The sequence below is a fragment of the Drosophila busckii genome, chromosome 2L, assembly GCF_011750605.1.
Source record: "Drosophila busckii strain San Diego stock center, stock number 13000-0081.31 chromosome 2L, ASM1175060v1, whole genome shotgun sequence".
Lineage (NCBI taxonomy): Eukaryota > Metazoa > Arthropoda > Insecta > Diptera > Drosophilidae > Drosophila > Drosophila busckii.
Window position 1 is genome coordinate 9,479,603 of NC_046604.1, and position 20,449 is coordinate 9,500,051.

At 35.3% G+C, this 20,449-nt stretch overlaps 1 protein-coding gene across 1 annotated transcript in view; it reads right to left on the reverse strand.

The window, feature by feature from the left end:
• LOC108607437 (semaphorin-1A) overlaps window positions 1–20,449 on the reverse strand; it is a 128,495-nt gene that overhangs the window by 43,772 nt on the left and 64,274 nt on the right. Inside the window, 1 exon segment of the mRNA XM_033294830.1 lies at window positions 9,981–10,077. Within this exon segment, the coding sequence (XP_033150721.1) occupies window positions 9,981–10,077 (97 nt within the window).

A 20,449-nucleotide genomic window follows, 5' to 3' on the forward strand; every position in this document is an offset into this window, starting at 1 on the left:
TCTGAAGACCCATTAAAGTCATATAGGATTATGGAATCTCCCACTCTATAATCGGTATCAAGATAATGATGATAGTACTTGCGCTGGAAGAGTTTGGAGCATATTGGTGGCTAAATCGATTTTTTGCATGGCAAGTATAAATGATTGAAATACTTGAACCAATTGCTAATTATGTTTATATATTTAGTGATTGGAATGGTCTGTTTGTAGGCACTATTGAGCAGAATGACGCATTCACGAGTCCGAAATTTCAAAAAATGCCACTGAAAGTTGTTCAGATAATGATAAGACCAACTGTTGAAAGAAAAAGTGTGACAAACGGTCTTGGTTATTCACCCTAAACATCGCAGAAGGATATAGAAAGCATTTAAAGCATGTTATTGAGCCGCCATACTCTGCTGATCGACCAAAAAGTTATGATCGATTTTTTAAGAAAAAATTGTGTTACTTAAAGCAAACAATTATAAACAGAAGTAATCAAAGCCATTTATGAAACAAAAGTCTTGTAAAATGTTGTATTTAATAAGTAAATAAAATTCATAGTGAAAAAGAAACATATAAATTTAATGGATCAATAAAATGAATAAAGTGTAAGGATTATTGAAAACAAATTTCTTTTTCAATGCTACGTAGTGCTAAAATTGTTAGAACTGCAGGCCATTTGCACTAGACGTACTGCAGGGCTATTTGTTAAGCCAGCATATTTATTAGTTTGGTAGATGGAATATATAAATACAGCATTTTGGCCATGATTATTTGCATTTGGAATTTGTTGCTCACAATTTATTCATGAGTGCAGCGATTCGCACGCGCTGCAAACCGCGAATCATTTGCCGCAGATAGTGCAAACGCACTGGCCAAAAATTAAATGCCTCAATAAATACGCTTTGGCAGTGGCAACTGTTTGCAGCTATCGTTAATATATACAGCAAAAACTATATATATATATATATATATATATATATATATATATATGTATGTTAGAGCAGTTGCAGTTGTTAGACAACAAATACTTTTGCTTTGCGCTTGATTTCATGCGCATTGTATCAGTTTGACTAGCGAAATGTGTGGGGCGAACCCTTTTCAAAAATTTCTTCAGCCAACGAGTGGCAACGAAACAAAGGACCACATGCACATAAATAATGGCATTGTGGTTGACGTGCTTTCAAAGAATGCTGCTGGCGCTGCCATAAAATAGATTGAGGCAAAAAGCATAAGGAGCGAGCCTTGGAATAAAATCATTGTTCTTATAGCAGTCGCTATTATTATTTTCTCTCTATTTGTGTGTGTGTGTGCGGCTTGACCCACAAAAAAGTAACAAATAGACAAAAAACAAAACAAAGACAGGCAGACAATAGTTAAAAGCAGCAGCAGCAGTCACATTGCTTCAAAGTCTAGACCTTAGCATGCGTTTGCAAAATTGCGCATACGCCACGTTAACGCCCAAGAGTATCAAATGACCTTGGTTATATAATTTTGCTCATCATTATGTATAGCGCTAATAAAATGTCAAATTTATTAGCGCTCATAGACTAGGATTTTGTACTTTTTCAAGCATAAGCAAAGCCAATTTATTACGTAAATACGATGAATATAAATTACGCCTATATAAATTATATTAAACGCTTTTTTTTCTATAAGCTGCAGGGCTGTTGTCATATAGCGTGCATTATAATATAATTTATAAATCGTTAAAATTATGAAATAAATATCATGTGTTAATATTTTTCAAAAAATTAATTGCAACTCTTACTTGAGTTAAATAAAAAAATATTTGTTTATTTTTAAAACATTCTCTCCTGACTCTCATTTGCAAGTGCAGCAATTTAAATGTTCAACTTGTGCTTTTATTTATTTAAACAACAATTGTGCATGTAATAAAAATCAAAGTTGAGCTTAAGCTCAACAGTAATTTAATGTTGCAGTTTCTCATGCGTTGCTCCTTTTTCCATTATAATTAAACTCAGCGTGCTTTATTTAATTCACTGGAAAAACACTTTGTAAAAATTCTTTGAAAGCATTGCACTGCTTATGCTTGTGTGTGGGTGTGTGTGTGTGTGTGTAAGCATCATTAGCATTGAGCTTTTGAATAATATATATACATTATTTATTTGCTGTGTGGCACACTTGATTATTTATTGGCCACTGCATATGATTAAGATGCGCATATAAATCGCAGAAAAGCAAACAAATTGCTTTGGTGAAAACCCAACGTGCTTTGGAGGCAACTGTACCTGGGCTATTGAGCTGGCAAATTGCGGCACTTTATAAATGCAATGGAAGCTTTGCATATCGCTTGCATTCAATGCCAATCTAAAGCCGTTTGCTCTGCCATTGCCAGTCAACTTTCAATGACATCAAACTTTGCCCCAGCACCAGCAGCAGCTGCATCCACATCCTGTGTCGCCCCAAACAGCCTTTCATTTGTATATCGCACACACACACTCGAGCTATGAAAGGCGGCAGCTGGATTTGCTTCAGGCACACACACGATTTGACAGCGACAGCGACTGAGGCAGCAACCGAAGCAGCGACGGCTCAGCTCACTTTTGTGTGCTGCATTCAGCGCTTGCCATAACGGTAAATGACTTTAGTTTAGCTGGAAAAAGAGCTAAGCAAATCAACAGCCAGCATCAAAAATTGTGACACCCACTTCGACCCCCAGCCAGCTTCCAGCTTTATATATATTTTATAGCATAAAGTCGGCTCAATCGCCGATCAAAAATATTTGAAAATAGTGCAAGCGGCTTACACTGTCTCCCAATTGTTTTCATATGCAGTTGGCATAAATGGTTATACTCTATACAAAATGTGGCCTTAAAAATTAATTGAACGTTACTATTTAACTTTTAGTTATGTCAAATATTGGACACTCAATTCTTAAAAATGTGCTAAAGTTAAACGCAAAAGTTTTATTAATCCTAAAATGGACTACCTTAAAAAAAGTGTAACTTTTAAAATTTTATAAATATTTTTACTTATTTTATTTAAATTTTTTATAGTAGTTTCTAAATAATAAAATTTTAATATTCGTTTTTTTTACCTAAACTCCGTGTGACTTTTATTTTGAACATCAAAGTTAAATTCATTGTTTTTATTTTAGCTTTCATTTTAATAAATTCCTAAAGTGCAAACCCTACTACTAAATTCTAAGAATTCAGATCAAAGCTGCTTTGCAGGCTGCTGAGTTTTTTATATGAATTCATAAGCCGAAAGCAATAACAAATTTCTCCGAAATAGTTTTTGGTTTTTTTCATTTAATGTTAGAGCATCAGCTCGTTGCAACTGCAACGTTTGCCACATGAATTTGTTGCCGCTGTGTGGACGAACCCTGAGGCCGCAGGCTCTGACTGTTTTGGAATGCATTGAATTGACGGTTTGAGTTTTGAGATGTCATTGAATGAGAGTTTTCATTTGCAGGACACAAAAAATACCTAAGCGTTCTCTCTCTCTCTCTCTTTCTCTTTATGCTTTCAAGCTCGTCAGCAGTCAACGCAAGCAGCAAATGTCCAAACTGTCAAATGCCAAAAAGCAAAATGTGTGTGTGAGCTATAGAGTTCGCTTAGATCAGAAGCTCTGGCGCTGGCGCTGGCTCTGCAGGTTTGGCTTCAACTGGAATTTTCACATATGGCCAATGCCATCCATTGCCAACATGCCAATGTTCACCTCTGACCATGTCACTTGTGGCTCTGACTCAACTCACTGACTGGCTGACTGACCAACGGGGCCAACATGACAAAGCGAATTGCATTTTGTTGGCCCAGCATCCGTTACGACTCATAAGCATGATTAAAGTCGCAGTAGCCAATTACTCAAACACAAACTGTGAGAGCTGCATAAAATATTGGCTGCAACTCGTCTGCACTGGTTGTCAATTTGTCAATGTTTTGGCTGCTATACAATTTGCAGTTAGATCATTAGATCATATCTGAAGGCTATAGCATATAACATTTAATTAATTAATTGAAGTTGCAATGCTAAACAATTTAGTTGATTGTATTTCCTTTAAAATATTTAAATTAAGTAGATTGTAATCCAGCTCTAGCCCACATGAAGACAAAATCGCTAAATATGCATTATTTAAATATTATAGAAACTGCATATAATTTTTTTGTATGCTGTATGCTTTTTAAAATATTCTTAAAATTAAAATGAAAAGAAAAACCACTTTGACTAACTTTAAAATGAAATGTACAAATTTTCTTAGCTTGATTTAATATTTTTTAATTAGTATTTTTATAAATATTTTTTTTAAATATTTGTTTCGCATGATTTCAACTTTTATTTAATTTTATATATTTTTTCATTTCTTCCATGCCTTGTGCCCATTTCTAGAGTGTAGCTTATTAAAATACACAACTAGCTAGCTAAGAATTTCTACTAAGTAGCATTGTCATTGGCTCTCTAGCTCAAGATACTTATCTGTATGGCCAAGTACTATGGAACAAAAGCACTTAGGCTTAGTTGTTGGCAATCTAACAATGCAGGCAGAGCTCTAGAGGCAACGGCTGCATAGCAACCTTGGCTAAAATTGGCATGAAAATTCATTTTGTTTGCTGGTCAAATAAGAGAGAGAGCGAAGCAAGCCAAACGTTATTGCATACAGCGCGTATGCGTAATAAATCCTAGAAAATTAGCTGACGATTGTTATGGGTTTCGTTGTTGTTTGTGGCAAGAGGCAGCGGAAATGAATTTTGTGGTACAACAATGATTGTACTCTACTCTCTTTCTGTGTGTGTGTGTGTGTGTGTGTGTGTGTTGCATGTTGCACAAAGGCAAACGAAACGAAATGAAATAAAAGATGGATGCCACATGCCACATGCGTTTGTGTGTCAGTGTAAACGAATTTGTGCTGCGCCAAAAATTGCAGACAAAAGCATTGAAAATGGCCAACAAGATACAGTGGGTACTTTTAAAGAAATTTACTAAATAGAAATTTTATGTTTACATATTTATTTTTTCAAATCACGTTAACTCTCTATACATAAAAATGAATATTGGACATTTTAGAATAATTTCCTTAAAAATTTGTATGAAAAATTTAAGATGCTTTAAATAGCAGACAATGTGTAATTAAATTCGAAAAATGTATATTTTTTTCTAACAAAAAACCGACTAATTATAATATAACTATACTTATATTTTCATAGAAATATTTACTTATTTATTTATTATTTTTTTAGCTACAAAAATGTGCAATGCAGTTTGCAGAATTGTTTTTGATGTATACCACTGTGCCCGTGTGCCCACTTTACTTTATGTGAAAAAGACGTTAAAAGCCAAAAAGATAGGCGCACACACGCCAGCCAACATATGTATGTGTGGCCAAAAGCAAAAGCAAACGCGAACGAATTGGTTCAGTTCAGTTCAGTTCAGTTCACGTTAGAACAGAGACAGACATTGCCAAATGATTCTTTTTTCGTTTAGCAATTTGATTTCCGCCTTTGTCGCCATTTATTCGATTGCCAAGCTGTCACTGGCATAGGCATGAGCATGGGGGGCATGTGGCATGTGGCATGTGTGAGTTGCAGATGTGTTAACCCAATTTTCAGCGCAGTCAACAACAAAAGTGGATCAGATAAAACTCTGTATAACAAATTTAGCGTTGAATTGCAACCGATTATAGGTAGCTAGGCCATGTCTACGAGGCTCGGCTCTTAACAAATTAAGGGCTCACCAGCTTGCCCTCATTTCCATGAGAGAGAAGCAGAGCCAGAGTAGACAGCTGCGCGACAGCCAGAAATTGTATTAAGCTCTAAAGTTGTTAGGGCTAAATACGATTCCATCCACAGCTGAAGCTGACGATGGCAATTAGCTCTTGTCAGTTAGCTCAATAAGATGAGCGAGTGGAAAGAAATTGATACCCGAAAAGACAGCTCATCTCAAAGTTATGTCTCATATTGTCAGCAAGCTTGAGCAAATGATGATGGGTATGATTAATAATTATATCAATTGCTAATAAGCTAATTTATTTGTTTAAGCAATGAACTCCAATCATTTATATTTAAAGTAATTTTATATATATTTAGGTTAGTCTTTATAATTATTAGCTTCAAGTTCATTCAGTATTTATAATAATTATTAAGAATACAATAAATACTTAATTTATAGAACGATTTAATTTTAATCCATGCACATTAAATCTTTAGCTGAGTATATAGAACGTTTATTTATTTAAACTCAGTTTTCTGCAGCAGAATCGAAATTAGTTTCCGCAATAATTACTGCTAGAATTTATTTAAAATTATTTAATGAGCATTTTCTTAAATGCTTTAAGTTGACAAAAAATCTAATTTTGAATCTACAGATATTTGAATGGACTTAATCCGTGTTTAACCAATCTGAATACTTCATAACTTAGCATAAGTTAATTTATTACCATTTTATTATAAACTAATTAACTATTTAATTTACTGATTTTAAATCCCAAATTTTTAAATTAAATTGGCACTTTATTTATTAATTAATGTAAGTGTTTATGGTTTTTATTATAGTTGTATAAATGCTTAAAATATTTGTTCCTTTTTTCTACATTCGTTCGCAGTTCAACTCTCAACATTTGTTTGCTTAAATAGCTTGTAGAATATTAATCTAAACACACACACACACACACACACATATGTGTGCTTAACAATAGCTACTCATCATTTTCCATACAATGGTAAGCAGTATGCACAATTTTCAATCAATTTGAAAATAATTAAATGCGACTCAAAGGATAAATACTGTGGCGAATAAAAAGCCCCATCTCTCTCTCTCTGTGTGTGTGTGTGTGTGCCGCATTTGGTTTATTTTCGATTACCTGGGAGAATTTGGCAGACGAGGACTACGACTATTTGCTTGCTTTCCATTTGCAGCGAGTTGTTGTTGCTTTTTCTTATTTTTTCGGCTGCTTTTGGCAACTTAACGAATTCACTTTGACTTTGCATATAGAAGAGAGAGAGCCTTTTTGGTAGTGGGAGCAGCCCAAGTATGTGTGTGTGTGTGTATGTAGCGTATACGTGCCAGTTCCGTTGGGGTTTACGAGCGTGTAGGGAAGTTAGTTTTACGTTTTGCTGCTGCTGCTGCCTTCGTTTCATTTTTTTTTTGAGACTTTTCTACATTGTTCATGACGTTTCACATGCAAAACGCGTGTCACATTCGCATTTCCGCCCTGTCATGCTAGTTTAGCACACACATACACATGCATATGTTAACACACGCACACACACACACACATACACGTGGGCGCTTTTTGGCTTTCACAAACAGTTGGCTGGCTGTCCTTTGGTTATTTGGACGACGCTCTTGCTCTGCTCCTGCCTTGCTAAGTGAGCATGCGTGTATGTGTGTGTGTGCTTGGGGTGTGTGCTTGGGGTCTCCTTTTGAAATGTGTAACTTGTTAAAAATCCATTAATCACGTAAGTGGCAACTCTAGCAACGACAAAGCCAGCATACAAATGCGTTCATGCGTGCAAAAACTCAGCTCTAGCAAAAAGCCGACAAGTTCTCTCTCACACACTCACACGCACACTAACACAGCTCTAATTTGTGTGTGTGTGTGTGTGTGTGTGTGTTGTGGCGCTCACTTTAGTTTTTCTGCCTTGCTTGCGTTTCTGTTGTGTTTGCATTTTGTTGGCTCATTATGTTGCCGCCCGCTCTCTCTCTCTCTCTCTCACTCTCACTCTCTCCATCTGTCTTTCTCGCTCAGCTACGCCCCATCACTCATATATACGTTCCTGCATTGCCCACACATTACGATTGCCTCGCTACGTTTTTATTTTTTTTGTTTGCGCACAAAATAAGCAAACCGGAAATTATGCATGTAATTAAATTTACAAAAATAAAAAAAAAATGTGTTACAGCAGCAAGTACAAATGTTTTAGTGTGTGGCACGGGAAATTGCAAATTTTTGCTTGCTGCTGTTTGTATTTGGCACCTGCAGCATTTACGATTTAAACTGCAGCGTTTACAAACAGAAATTAAATAAAATAAATAACTGCTAACTTGGCTATCAATGTGTTTATCGATAGTATCGATAGACGGCAGTTCGATGAAGTTTATTAACATTACTTGTTATCTCAACTGAACAGCAATTAAAATTTATTTAAAAACAAGCATTTAAACTTTTAATATTCCAATATTAAAGCGCATGTCTACTAAAATAATATTTTTACTGCAATTAAATTCTGTTTACAAGCAACAGCATTTTTAGCAATTAGTATTCGAAACATTGTATTATTATATTATTGTATTTTATCTTCATCTTTTGTATTACAATTTTTTTTATCTGAATGTACAAATTTAGAAACCAGTCGAGCAAAGAAAGCTCTGTTTTTATTTTTAATTATAAGCTACTTGTTTATTATTAATTTTATATTTAAAGCTATTTATTTTTACTTGCAATGTTTCTTTTAGCAAGTTGAATAAAAGCTAAGCAACTCTTATCCACTGCTACTTTCTCTACGCTTCATTATTGCATTAGGCGCCTTGGACGCAACCAAAGTTGTTGCCCAAGCTTGCCACGCAGTTAGTTCTTCCCAAATAATTCCCATTTGCTGCTGCTCTGGAGCCCCAAAGCCAGCATAAAATATTAAACGCAACGTTGCACTAATTGCAAAGCCAGCCAAACACTTTTGCCGCAGCATCTTTGAAAATGCATGTGTGTGCGTGTGTGTGAAAATGCCGTTAGCAAATGTGAAGTGTAGAGAGTGGACTGGCAAAGTCGTGTTAATATTAAATTATGAAAACTTATTGCAATTTTTTGAAGTTTTGCACTGTTCTGGGCGCCACACACAGCTGCATGTGTGCGTGTGTGTGTGTGTGTGTGGAGTTGAAGTAGTGCTGACGTCTTGTCTTACAAGCTGTACGCATTCCTTTTTGGCATAAATTTCTGGCCTGACACACACACACACACACAAGTTTATTATGTCTACTGAAAAGTATGCAACATTTTAATATGTGTGTCAGCTGTGGCACACAAAAACAAATGCGAGTGTGTGCGTATGTGTGCGTGTGTGAGGTTTTTGTCTGTCTGCCTGCCTGCCTGCGCTATTGTCTATTGTTGAAGAGGCTTCTCCATATAATAAACCTGACAACAAACATTCATTGAAAGCAGCCTTTGCGGCTTTTAGCCCAACAACAGCTAAATTTACAATGCATGTGTGTGTGTGTGTGTGTGTGTGAGGGCAAGCCTTCGAGTTTACCCACTTGAGTCACAGTTGGCTACAAACTTTATTCACACACAGACACATTTGCTCGGCTCGGCGCCCTTTTAGCGCTTGGAGAGCAGCACCTGCTGCAAAGTTTTCTATGGCGAAGCTTGCTCTTCCTTTTGTTTTACTTCTTCGCAAAATCAAAGTTACCCCTACACACACACACACACACGTAAGCGCTTCCAGTTTCACTTCCATTGCTACTTCAGCTGCAGCTGTCTCTTGGCATAGACTTGCAAGCCCAACAGTATTTTCTACTTAAATTAAATACAATGTGTGCAAAAGTAAATTGAAGTTTACTTTATGCGTGTGTGTGTGTGGTATGTGTGTATTTGGCAGTGGAGTTTCGTTTTAAAAACATGTTAAGCAAATGTTAAGCACGAAGCTTACGAGCAGCCAAAAAAGTTGACACTAGGATCTTTAACCTTTAAACTTTCGAGCTGCATTTACATTTGCTTTTAGGTAATTTAGTTAATTTTTAGTCAATTTATTTTATAGCATACACTGCGTATGCGCAATCAACTTTGAGCTGCATTTACATTGTCTGCATTTGCTTTTAGTTAATATCAGTGCTAAATCTTTTTATATACTGCATACGCTGCGTATGCGCATTATATCGTATACGTTTGACTACAGTTGCCACTGCTGCAACCTTTTATCAAAGTCTGCACGAGACAAATGAATAGAGTTAGCAATAGGCAAATTCTTGGAGCTCCAACCCAAAAGCTCAACAACAACATCAGCTAAATTAAAAGTGCATTCGAGTTTGAAGTTCGAGTCACTTACCTGGCACCGATGAGCAGACTGTTGCCATCCTTGGTCACGAGCTTGAAGTGATCGACAACGCTCTCATTGCCCAAAAATTTGAGTATATCCTCCGGACCTGCAAGAAAGAGCGTAAAAATGTTTTAGCCAAGTTTGTTTATAGCGGCGGCAGTTGGCTAATTGCCTAATTAGCAATGCAGCTGACTGAATTTACAGACTGAGAGACTCGGAATATGCAAATTGTCATGCGGGCCAGTTCAAAAGAACTTCAACTTTAACTTTCATTTGTTTACCTTAATAAAATTAAATTGTAACTGTATTAAAATATTATTGTAAATTGCTCTACAATTATTTTTTAAATATATGTATTTTTTATTTAATTTAATTATTTATATACGTATTTTATTTGTTATCAGCTGCTACAATTTGTTGCCCAGGGCAGCTCATTTAACTTATATCACTAACTAATGGGTTAAGGTTTGTTTTTTAACTTTTAACTGCAGTCAGTCAACAATTTTTTTTGCAGCTGACAATTGCCTGTTACCTTTGCTGCTAATGCAAAGCTCGTTATTGAAAGCGCATTTCACACTTTTCATTGCACGAAAAAGAAAAAATTAAAAGAGCGCGCGCAGTCAAAATTAATGGGCGTAAAAAAGCTTGTGAGTGTGAGTGTGTGTGTGTGTGTTTTTTTTTTCAAATACTTCAGGCCTTTTGTTTGCCTGACATTTAACGTGATGCGGTCTCTATGCTGCACAATGGGTTCAAATTGCTAATTTGCTGCCATTCACTGAATTTTTTTCTGTGCTCAAAGCTTTAAAAAGATTTCCTTTTATATTGTGCATACTTCAGTTAAGCTCAAGCTTTTTGTAGAGATTTTTAGAATTAAAAAATCAGCTGACTGAGCTATTAATATTCAACTTTATATTTTTTAGATTAAAAAGCCTGCTGTGGCTTTCTTTCTGGGAAATTTCAACATAAGAATAAAAATAAATTGCAAAATAAAAATTAAAAATATTATTTAAAAGACAAATATAATTTTGTTTATAATAAAGTTAATTTTGTCTGTGACAAATTAGCTCAGTAGCTATTTGATTAGATTTTATGATACAAAATTTGACTTTTGGTCCACCGTGCCGCTGATAAAAAAAAAAGAGAGAGACGCACAAGGGTGGCAAAAGTTCTCGCTGGCGACATTTTTAATTTGGCGCTTTAATTAAAAGCAACAAAAAAAGCTTTGAAATGAAAAACGAAACAACGCAAGAGAGCAAGAGCTGGGGCGGGGTATGGCAAGAGTTGTCAGAAAACAGACAGCTGCAACGATAATGAAATATATGCACGGTATAAAGTAAAGTAACGTAAAGTAAAATGAAATGACATGAAATGGAGTGAAGTGGAGTGGGCGGCAAGCAAACAGGTAGAGAAATAATCGGAAATTCTCAAGACTTGAAGCTTAAATAATATCAAAAAGTTGTCTGAAAAGAAAGTGGAGTGGCCAAAATTTGTTGAGCAGCAAATTCGAATTGGTGAAATTAGCTACAATTAATAAAAAACTTATTTAAACAAAATTGTAAGCTTATCAGCATTTTAAGCTAATTAATTACTAAATGCAACAAATAAATTCGATAAACAACAATTAGCGAGTGTGTACTGTACATTGTAGTAAACTTAAGAATTTTAAACTGCTGGCAATAGAAATTATGTCAAGCTAAAGTTTGGATTTAATTAGTTTGAACATTTTTGTAGTCTACTTTTACGCGCGCGTTGACTAAATCCGCTTTTTTGTGAATATTAAACAGCTGTAAATATGCGCGCCTTAAACGTAGCTAACAAACTTTTGGGCCTAACTGTTTAAGCCAACTGCTACATTGCTAATCATGCTACAGCACAAAATGCACAATAGCTGTAAACTGAAAGGCCAGGCCAGGCAAGCAACCAACCAAGTTGTGTCAACGCAACAAGCTATATAAGCCCGCAAATTGTAAGCTAATATTTGTTTTACCTACATCCACACACACACACTCGTACATAATGCATACACATACACATAGTGAGAGAGAGAGAGAGAAGTGGCAGCTTGGCCAGCAAACAGTCGAAAAATTTCACTAGCCAAAATCTAATATTTACCTTGACTTTCAAAATGTATGCGAGACGCCTAAAGTAAACTCAACTGCAACTCTCAACGCCGCCGCGTTTGCTGCCCGAAGGGAAGCCAAACCCGCACCCAAAATCCCTGAATGGCTCCCCTAACAATTTTGCGCATATATTTGAACAAAGACGCAGCAGACCGTAGACGAATCCGAATGCCGCCAGACGATTCAAAATTCAGCGAGGCGTGCGCTACAAAAACAGAAAAAAACATACATGCATATAAAATAAAAATCGCATGCAGTTGGAACAAACAGCAAGCGAAAGAAAAAAGTAAAAAGAAAGCAAAGACTGAGAGACAGACAGACAGACAGACAGACAGACATACAGTCTATCACTTTAATCAACTGTGGCGCTGACTCTGTCGGCCAAATTATGCAAATTCAACGAAAATAACGTAAATTCCAACGCACGAAATCTACAAATGCTGGACACACATGTCTCTCTCTCTCTCTCTCTCTCTCTCTCACTCTCTTCCTCTGTTTGCTGACTGGTAAAATTTTACATTGCGGTAACAATGGCGACAACGTGTCCATGTTTGACTTTAGCCTCAGCGCTAGTGTCGCCCTCTGTTGGGCTAAAGCTGAAACGTGACAATGCAAGCAGCGAGCAACTTATGATTTTTCCAACAATAGCAGACAACGAATTTTCTCTTAAGCAACTTCGGAGCTCTTTTTACACAAATTACAAAGCAAAATACATAAGCTCATTATTAAATATTTCTTAATTAATTTTTCATATCAACTCGAGCTTCATCAATTTCACATGAACCGCAAAGTATGTGGACAAGAACGGAAATATTTACATTGAGGCAGCAGCAGCAGCCAGCACAGTGGCCAGTTCCCAATACACACAGTCAGCTTGGTAAGTATACGTATGGTGGAACAATTGAAAGAGCTTCGCTGCAGGTGGAAAAGCTTTGCATTTTATGAAGCACCGCACAAAGCAAAAGAAAGTGGCGCATAAAAAATGCATGAGAATGAAATGCAAAGCAAAAACGCAAGCAGAGTACAAAATTAATAAACAAATTTCCAAACGGTATAACATATTTCTAAATAATAATCTAAAATTGTGAAAAGCTAATGCAAATAAATTAAACTTGAGTGCGTATTTAGTTCAGAGTCCATCTTATTTTATATAGACATAAAAAAGTATCAATAATTGAAATATTATAAAATAAATTTTAAATAGTACAAATTCAAAAATAACAGTTAGTTTTGGTAGAAAAATGGAACAGTAAAAAATAATTCTTGCTTGAAAAATAAACACAAAATTTTATTTCTTGAGAAAAATATTAATCACAGATAAACGATACTTTGATAATAAAAAGTAGAAAATAATTGCTAAAAATTATTTTAATTGTTAAAATTCCAGCACGAAGCCTTAGCAATGAATTTCTTTGTTGAAAATTTAAGCTAAGCAAATTATTTGTTTAGTTAATTTGCTTGGCAGTTGAATTTATAAACATTTTAAGATATATTTCAATTCTCAAGAAATAATCGCATTAACTTTGAAACAGCTTCTGTAACTGTAATTGCAAGTGATATATAATTAATTTTTTGTTGGCAGTCAACTCAAAAATCGCCCAACATTCGACAGTGGCGCCGCCGCTGTCGTTGCAAAAGCAATAAAGGACTTTTTACATGGCCGGAAAAACAAAGCGCAGCGATGCGTTAAAAAAAAAACACATTCCATGGCTACTTCCTGCTCTCTCATGTTCCATGGGCGTTGCCTTTTGGCTGTGCGGGCCAAAAAAAAAAAAGAAAGAAAACACAAACACAGAAGAAGAGAAAAACAAAGGCAGCCAGCAGTGGAGATTTGCATTTAATTGAAATGAACGCCAAGACACGAACAAAAAAATAAAAGAACAGCAACAATAACAACTGTAGGCAGAATCATTTAGCGGGCAGTGTGCGTGCTGTCTGCCCAATGAAATCAAAAATCGACGTGAGCTGCTGTTCGCATCTTTTTTTTTGCTTTGCTGCAGTTGAAGTTGAGTTTCGAGTCTTATCTTGGCGCTTACAACAGGCGCCATAGGCTCGAGCTTATCACGCACTCGCTCTCTCGCTCTCTCACTCTAACAAATTTTGTTTGCTTTGCTTAACCAGAGTCTCTGTACTCCACACGCGTTGTGTGTTGTTTGCCATTTCGTTTTGTTTGGCAATTTCTTTGCTGCTGCTGCTTCTGCTGATGCTGCTTGCATCTTGATAGCTTGGGAAGCTTACGCTTAACTCAAATGGAATGTGAGCACGACACCCATATGTTAGCCTGATAGTGATGGTAAACAATGAATTGCAATAAATCGATAAGCATGTAAACAATCGATTAAACAAATGGAGTATTTAAAAATGCTTATAAAATGTGTGTACTTCATATTTTTCTATATAAACAAATTATTATTGTTGTTAATTATAACAAATGCATAAAAATGCGCATAAATTTTTTATTGATTCATTAGGAATTTATGAACAGCTGCATATGCAATGATCTGAAATTTATTAAATAATTTTTTTCTCCATTTTTGGTCACTCATAGAAAAATTCCTGTTATTGTCGCCTTTTATTTATGTAATTACTAGTACAATTAAATATTAATCCACGTTTCGAAACAATTATATTGTGAATTGCAACAAAATAATCGATATATGTTTATTATATGTTTTATTGTATCATCACTAACTTAGCCAACGTTTCGTCAACGGCCAAAATATTTTTTTTTTGGCCATCCGAACTAATTGGCTTTGCTTTGACTTTGCTACATATATTTTTCAAAAAAAAATGTAATATTATAAAAAATAAATAAAAGCCACAAATCAAATTCTCATTGATTGGCGGCACATAAATTTATATTTCGCTGGAAGAGAGCCAACGAACAGTTCAAAAACAAATCGAATTGTATGCTGACTGCCCCCTAAGGGCATCAAAAAAATTCACATTTCTTTTGTATTTGCAAACAATATTAATATTTCAAATCATTGACAATTATATAATGCGCTTTTGTGGCAAACATCAATAACGACGAGAGAAAAAAATTGTCTACTTAATTGCAATAATAAATTTTGGTGAATTTTTGAAGTTTTTAATGTGCACGAGGGAGAAACGTGACAAGTGCAAAATGAAATTAATCGAGGCAGATGTTAAAGGAAAGCCATAAAGGCCTTAAAATTAATTTAGGCTGCTCAAGCTGCTGACACAGGACTCGTGTGTGGACTCCAGCTCGACATTTATGCAGCAATTAACACAACTTATGTATGCCAAGTGGCAAGTGGCTAGTGGCATGGCAGAAAGTACTGCCCCAACAACGTATTTTATGCAGTTTTAATTATTATTTTACTATTTTGCATTTATTTACGCGCGCGTAAGAGTCTCAACCTGAGTTCGAGCCTGAGCAGCAAATTACAAAGGATGCCCCAAAGGCTGCCGCGTTTCAATGAAGCAACGCGCTTCTGTCAGCTGCGGCATGTTGCAACGCACAGCTGCGTTGCCCCACCCCCGCCCACTTAATGACAACAAATTGTCGAGAGAAAAATACTTATGGCAAGTAGTATATATATTTCAGTCAGCAGCAGACCGTACCCAACGACCAAGAAATTGTCGTCATAAGCAGGCTATTTAAATGATATATTGTGTGCGTAAAGCGGCTTCATTTCATATTTTTTAAAAACTTGGGATTGGATTGCATTGTGTAAGGCTCAAGCGGCTTGTGGCATTTATTACAAAATAATGAGCGAGTATTGAGCAGCGTAAATAACACTACGATTGGTCGTAAGTCAAGATCCATCAATTCCTCACTTAAAATACTTCTTATTATTTTAAAAATGAATAGCACTAGGCAATAGCATAAAATTAAAGAAGTTATGAAACTCTTAAATCTAAAAAAAAGTTTGCAATTCTTAGAATTTTTATAAATTATGTTCAACGTCGAGCAGAGAGACTTTGATTGTTGCATAATTGGATTCAAATTAAAGCTGAGTTTATAATTTTTACTCTACATAAGCAAAATAAAAAGCTTAAGACTTATTTTAATTGATTTTAAATATTGTTTCAATAACTAAATAAATAATTATGGCAATATACACGAATAAGTTAATTTTATATTGTATACCAAAGTTAATCAATTAAGCTCGAAGCTTAAAACACGTGTCTATAAATCTTAAACAATTTGTTTTAGAAATTAGCCAAAAAATTAATGTGCTTGAACAAATTCGTATTTGTAATTTATTTATTCAAACTTTTTAAATGATCAAATTCAAAAAGTTTCAAATATTTGAAATAATAATTTTAGCTTGAGTAGCATTCAAAACTATTGATATTTATTATAACTTGTATAGAAATTGTTTCAATTTGGTTCAAATTTTGTTTTATACTTTTGACTTTAAGAGAACTCACAACAAAAGCGAATTTATTAGCATATGAATTGACCTATTAGCAGGCTCAGCTTAGCTACAGCCTAAATAATATTATTGGCATGGAATCCGCAATGAATGTGTTGAGTTCTGATTGGTGTGCATATTTAATACGGGCAACTGGCTTTGGCTTTGGCACTGGGTGAACAGATAAGACGCTTTACATGTGCCTAAGCAAACACATGGGCCAAACACGACGGTAGCCAGGACAACAAGAGCTGATGACGATGATGATGATGATGATGAAACTGATGGCAGGTGCAGCAGCAGCAACAAACTGGGGCACGTGAGGCAAGCACGCATGCATGAATGAAGCGGCAGAGGCAGCGGCAGCGGCAGAGGCAAGCAGAGGCGTCAACTGAACACACGCGTCACTTATTACACTGACAATGATATGCGCTGCCTTTTGCACAAATATGAAAGCTACACACACACAGACCCACACACATAGAAGGTTGCCAGCAAGTGTTGCCAGATGTTAAGCTAAATTCTGTATAAAAATAAGCTAGCCACTTAATCTTGCAACTTTACAAACAAGCACATAAAAAAATAATTAGTTTGTAACTAATTTTTGATATTTAACAAGTGATTGATTTCACAATTCCCTTGATTAGCAACAAAATTCACGATCATATGCAGCAAATTTACGTAAAAATCGACAAAAAATAAAAGAAGCTTCTGTATTCTTGTATTAATAAAATATTTCTTTGAAATTACAAATACATTTATTATTAGCATATGCTTTAAAATATGCTCGAAAATTAAAGTTTCAAATATGCTAGATCTAGCTTGAAACAACATCTGCCAACACTGGCACACACACACGCACATAGAGTGAGAGATTCTCTGTGTCAGTGAGTGTAATTGATCAAGCTGTGTGGCCACTTCAGCCAAAGCTCACACACATACAAACAAACAATGACTTGCAATTGGCATATAAATTTATGAAGAGCGAAGTGGGGCATGCGGCACACTTTGGGGCATGTGTGCGTTTTATGAACATGCAGAGCACGTTCATTAAATATGTACGCAACAGTAGTACACTGTAATTCAAATACAAATTGTCTGCAATTGGAGGTGAAAGTTTGAATTTGAGCAAAGTCCAAAAGGATTAATTGAAATTGGTGAATTCTATTTTATTTAATAGTCAGTTTGGGGTAGCTTTATACAGTTTTGAACAGTGTACAGTTTGTTGATAAAATGACTTAATGTTTTAGACTTTTTAATTTTAGAAAAATGCCAACTAAATTGTTATTACGATTTTTTTACAGCGAGAGATTCATAAGCATAGCATAATTTATAATTTTTGTCATCTTTTGTTTGTTATATGTATCGTTCATTTAAATTGAGTACAATATTCAATGACCCGTCTTTCAATTCGAATTTTATCAGATTGTTAAAAAATTATGAATTTTACTATTTGTATTTGTATTTCTGTCTAATTATTAAAATCATTGCAAAAAACCTATGCAGCTCATTTATATTTTCATATATTAATTCTGTTTTGCAATACAATATAGCCCAGAAATTTTAATCCGAAATCTTTATAACTCAATTCGTAGTTTATTTTCTAGATTAATATCGTTTGGATAGTATGTAAATACGCCACCAAAGACTTTTTCTTAATTTATATTTCTGGCCTCTACATTAGAAAATCAGTTTGTGCCAAATGGTAATTGTAGGCTGATTTAAATTCTGGTAAATGTATATATTATATATGAAAAATACTGAAGCATTTTTTGTATGAGCTTTTAACGAAAGAAAAGCTTGAAATAATAGTCTGTAATATATACATTAATTATATAAATAATATTTACAGCCTTTTTTAGTGTTGCATGTCTGAAATTTGTTTTCAAAATGTCTGAAACTTTAGAAATAGTAACATACTTTGCTTGTTACTGTTGCTCGCCTTTAAATAATTAAATTTAATTACCTCGCCTTGCTCCTCATCTGCTGCTCACATTTTTTGGAGTGTGTGTGTGTGTGTATGTGTGAGTGTTTGTCACTTGTTTGGCACGTGCTAAAGTTTATGTATATCAAACAGATAATGAAGCAGCAGCTGCTCACGATGATGACGATAGTGATGACGATGATGATGATGATAATGAGACTTTGCTCGTGTTTAATGATGCCGTTTGGCTGTCACTGCAGCTTTGGCTTTGGTCCTGGTCCTGGGCTTAACTGCCCTTATTTGGGGCAAGCAACAACACTCCATGCCACACATTATCTCACATGTAGTATGTTGCACGTTGCATTTGGCTTTTCATCAACTCGTATGTGCAATGATTGGCTGGATGACAGCCAGAAGCACGTTGGAGTAGTTGCTGCTGCTGCTGCTCCAATGACCCATAAAACGAAGCCAGAGCAGCAGATGAGGGGGAGGGGCAGTCCGCCCAACGTTTTGTGGTTCACATGGCACGCGCTTAAAGCCAAAGCGGGTCATGTCCTATCGAGCGACAGAGCCCTGAGCATAAGCCAATAGTGTAAACCAAGCATAAAAATAAAGCGAATTAAAGTTGGGCGCCACCAACTTTTATATACACTTTGAGTACATGTAAATTATTTTACATTTTTTTGATTTTCTTAAAGAGCGTAAACCGTTTTTTTTTATTTGCTGAGCAAACGAATTTTACAAAAATATAAACATATTACTAGCCGAACTTTCATAATAAATTTGGTTGCTCTAGCTCTTATAATCTCTGAGTTCTCGTTGCTCATACAGACGAACGGAAGCGAAAAATGTCAAAGTGTATAAAATGCTAAAACCCCGTTTACTTTAATTGAAACAGTTATCAGCATTATATTTATATGCGCAAGGCTTTTGCTTTTGTTTTATGTGCAATTGAGAAACGTCAATGTCATCATTATGAACATTATTATTTGTTTTGCTTTCAACTTGTTTGCGTTAAACATAATTCTAATGCTTTTGCTTTTGTGCTGCTTTGTGGCTGCCACCCCCCAACCCCTCCCCACCTATAACTTAAGCCTGCCTCGTTGCTTGTTCAGCGCTTTGACAGCGAGACTTTGGTTTTATTTATTTAAAGGCAACAAACCCGATGAAGCCGAAAGTCTTAAGTGGGCGCAAAGCGTTTTGCTTTGACTCGAGCCTTTTCATAATTTTCTGTATAACGTTGCCGCCATTTTAATATTAATGCCCACCAACCCCCTCCACACTGGGTTGAAGGTTCTTCACACACACACACACATGCATACACACAACTATACAAAAGAAATAAAAGTAAACTGCAAGTCGAGAGGCATCAGATGAAAGCGCCAAAGGCTAACAAAACGCACAAATGATAAAGCTGAAGCTGAAGACGTGGAAAAGTGGAAAAACATATATGAGTGTCTCTCTCTCTCTCTCTTTGATTGTCTCACTCTCCGCCTCTTTAACCGTTATTTATCAAAGCAAAACGTTTGCGTTATTTGCATACTGAGTGTGTTCTGCCTGTAACTTGAACTCACAATCGGAATGAATATTTGTTTCTATTACGCAGCAATCTCGAGTCGATTCGAGAAATGTTTTTATCTAGATTAGCAAACAATTGAGTATTGATGAATATATATTGTTTGAACAGCGCACGTATACTTATGGTAATCATTGTTGTGGCTTCTGTTGTAGATTAAAGACATTAAACATACCTGCAAAGATACCAAAGAATAAATTGCTTGATTAGTAAAATTTATAACGCTAAGAGTTTTATTTATAATTTTTAAAAGCTTTTTTCAATTATTGAAAACTTTAATTTACATAATATCGAGAAATATTGCATTATGTCTCAATCCAAGCCCGAAATGATTTGCAATTTATTCATTATTTCAACTTTAAAACAAAAATCATTTAATTAGTAATGATTTCAATAATATTTGATATCCTTTTAATATATGTTGTTTTAAACAAACTTGATATAAGACCTTGACTGCCTTGTATTATTACAAT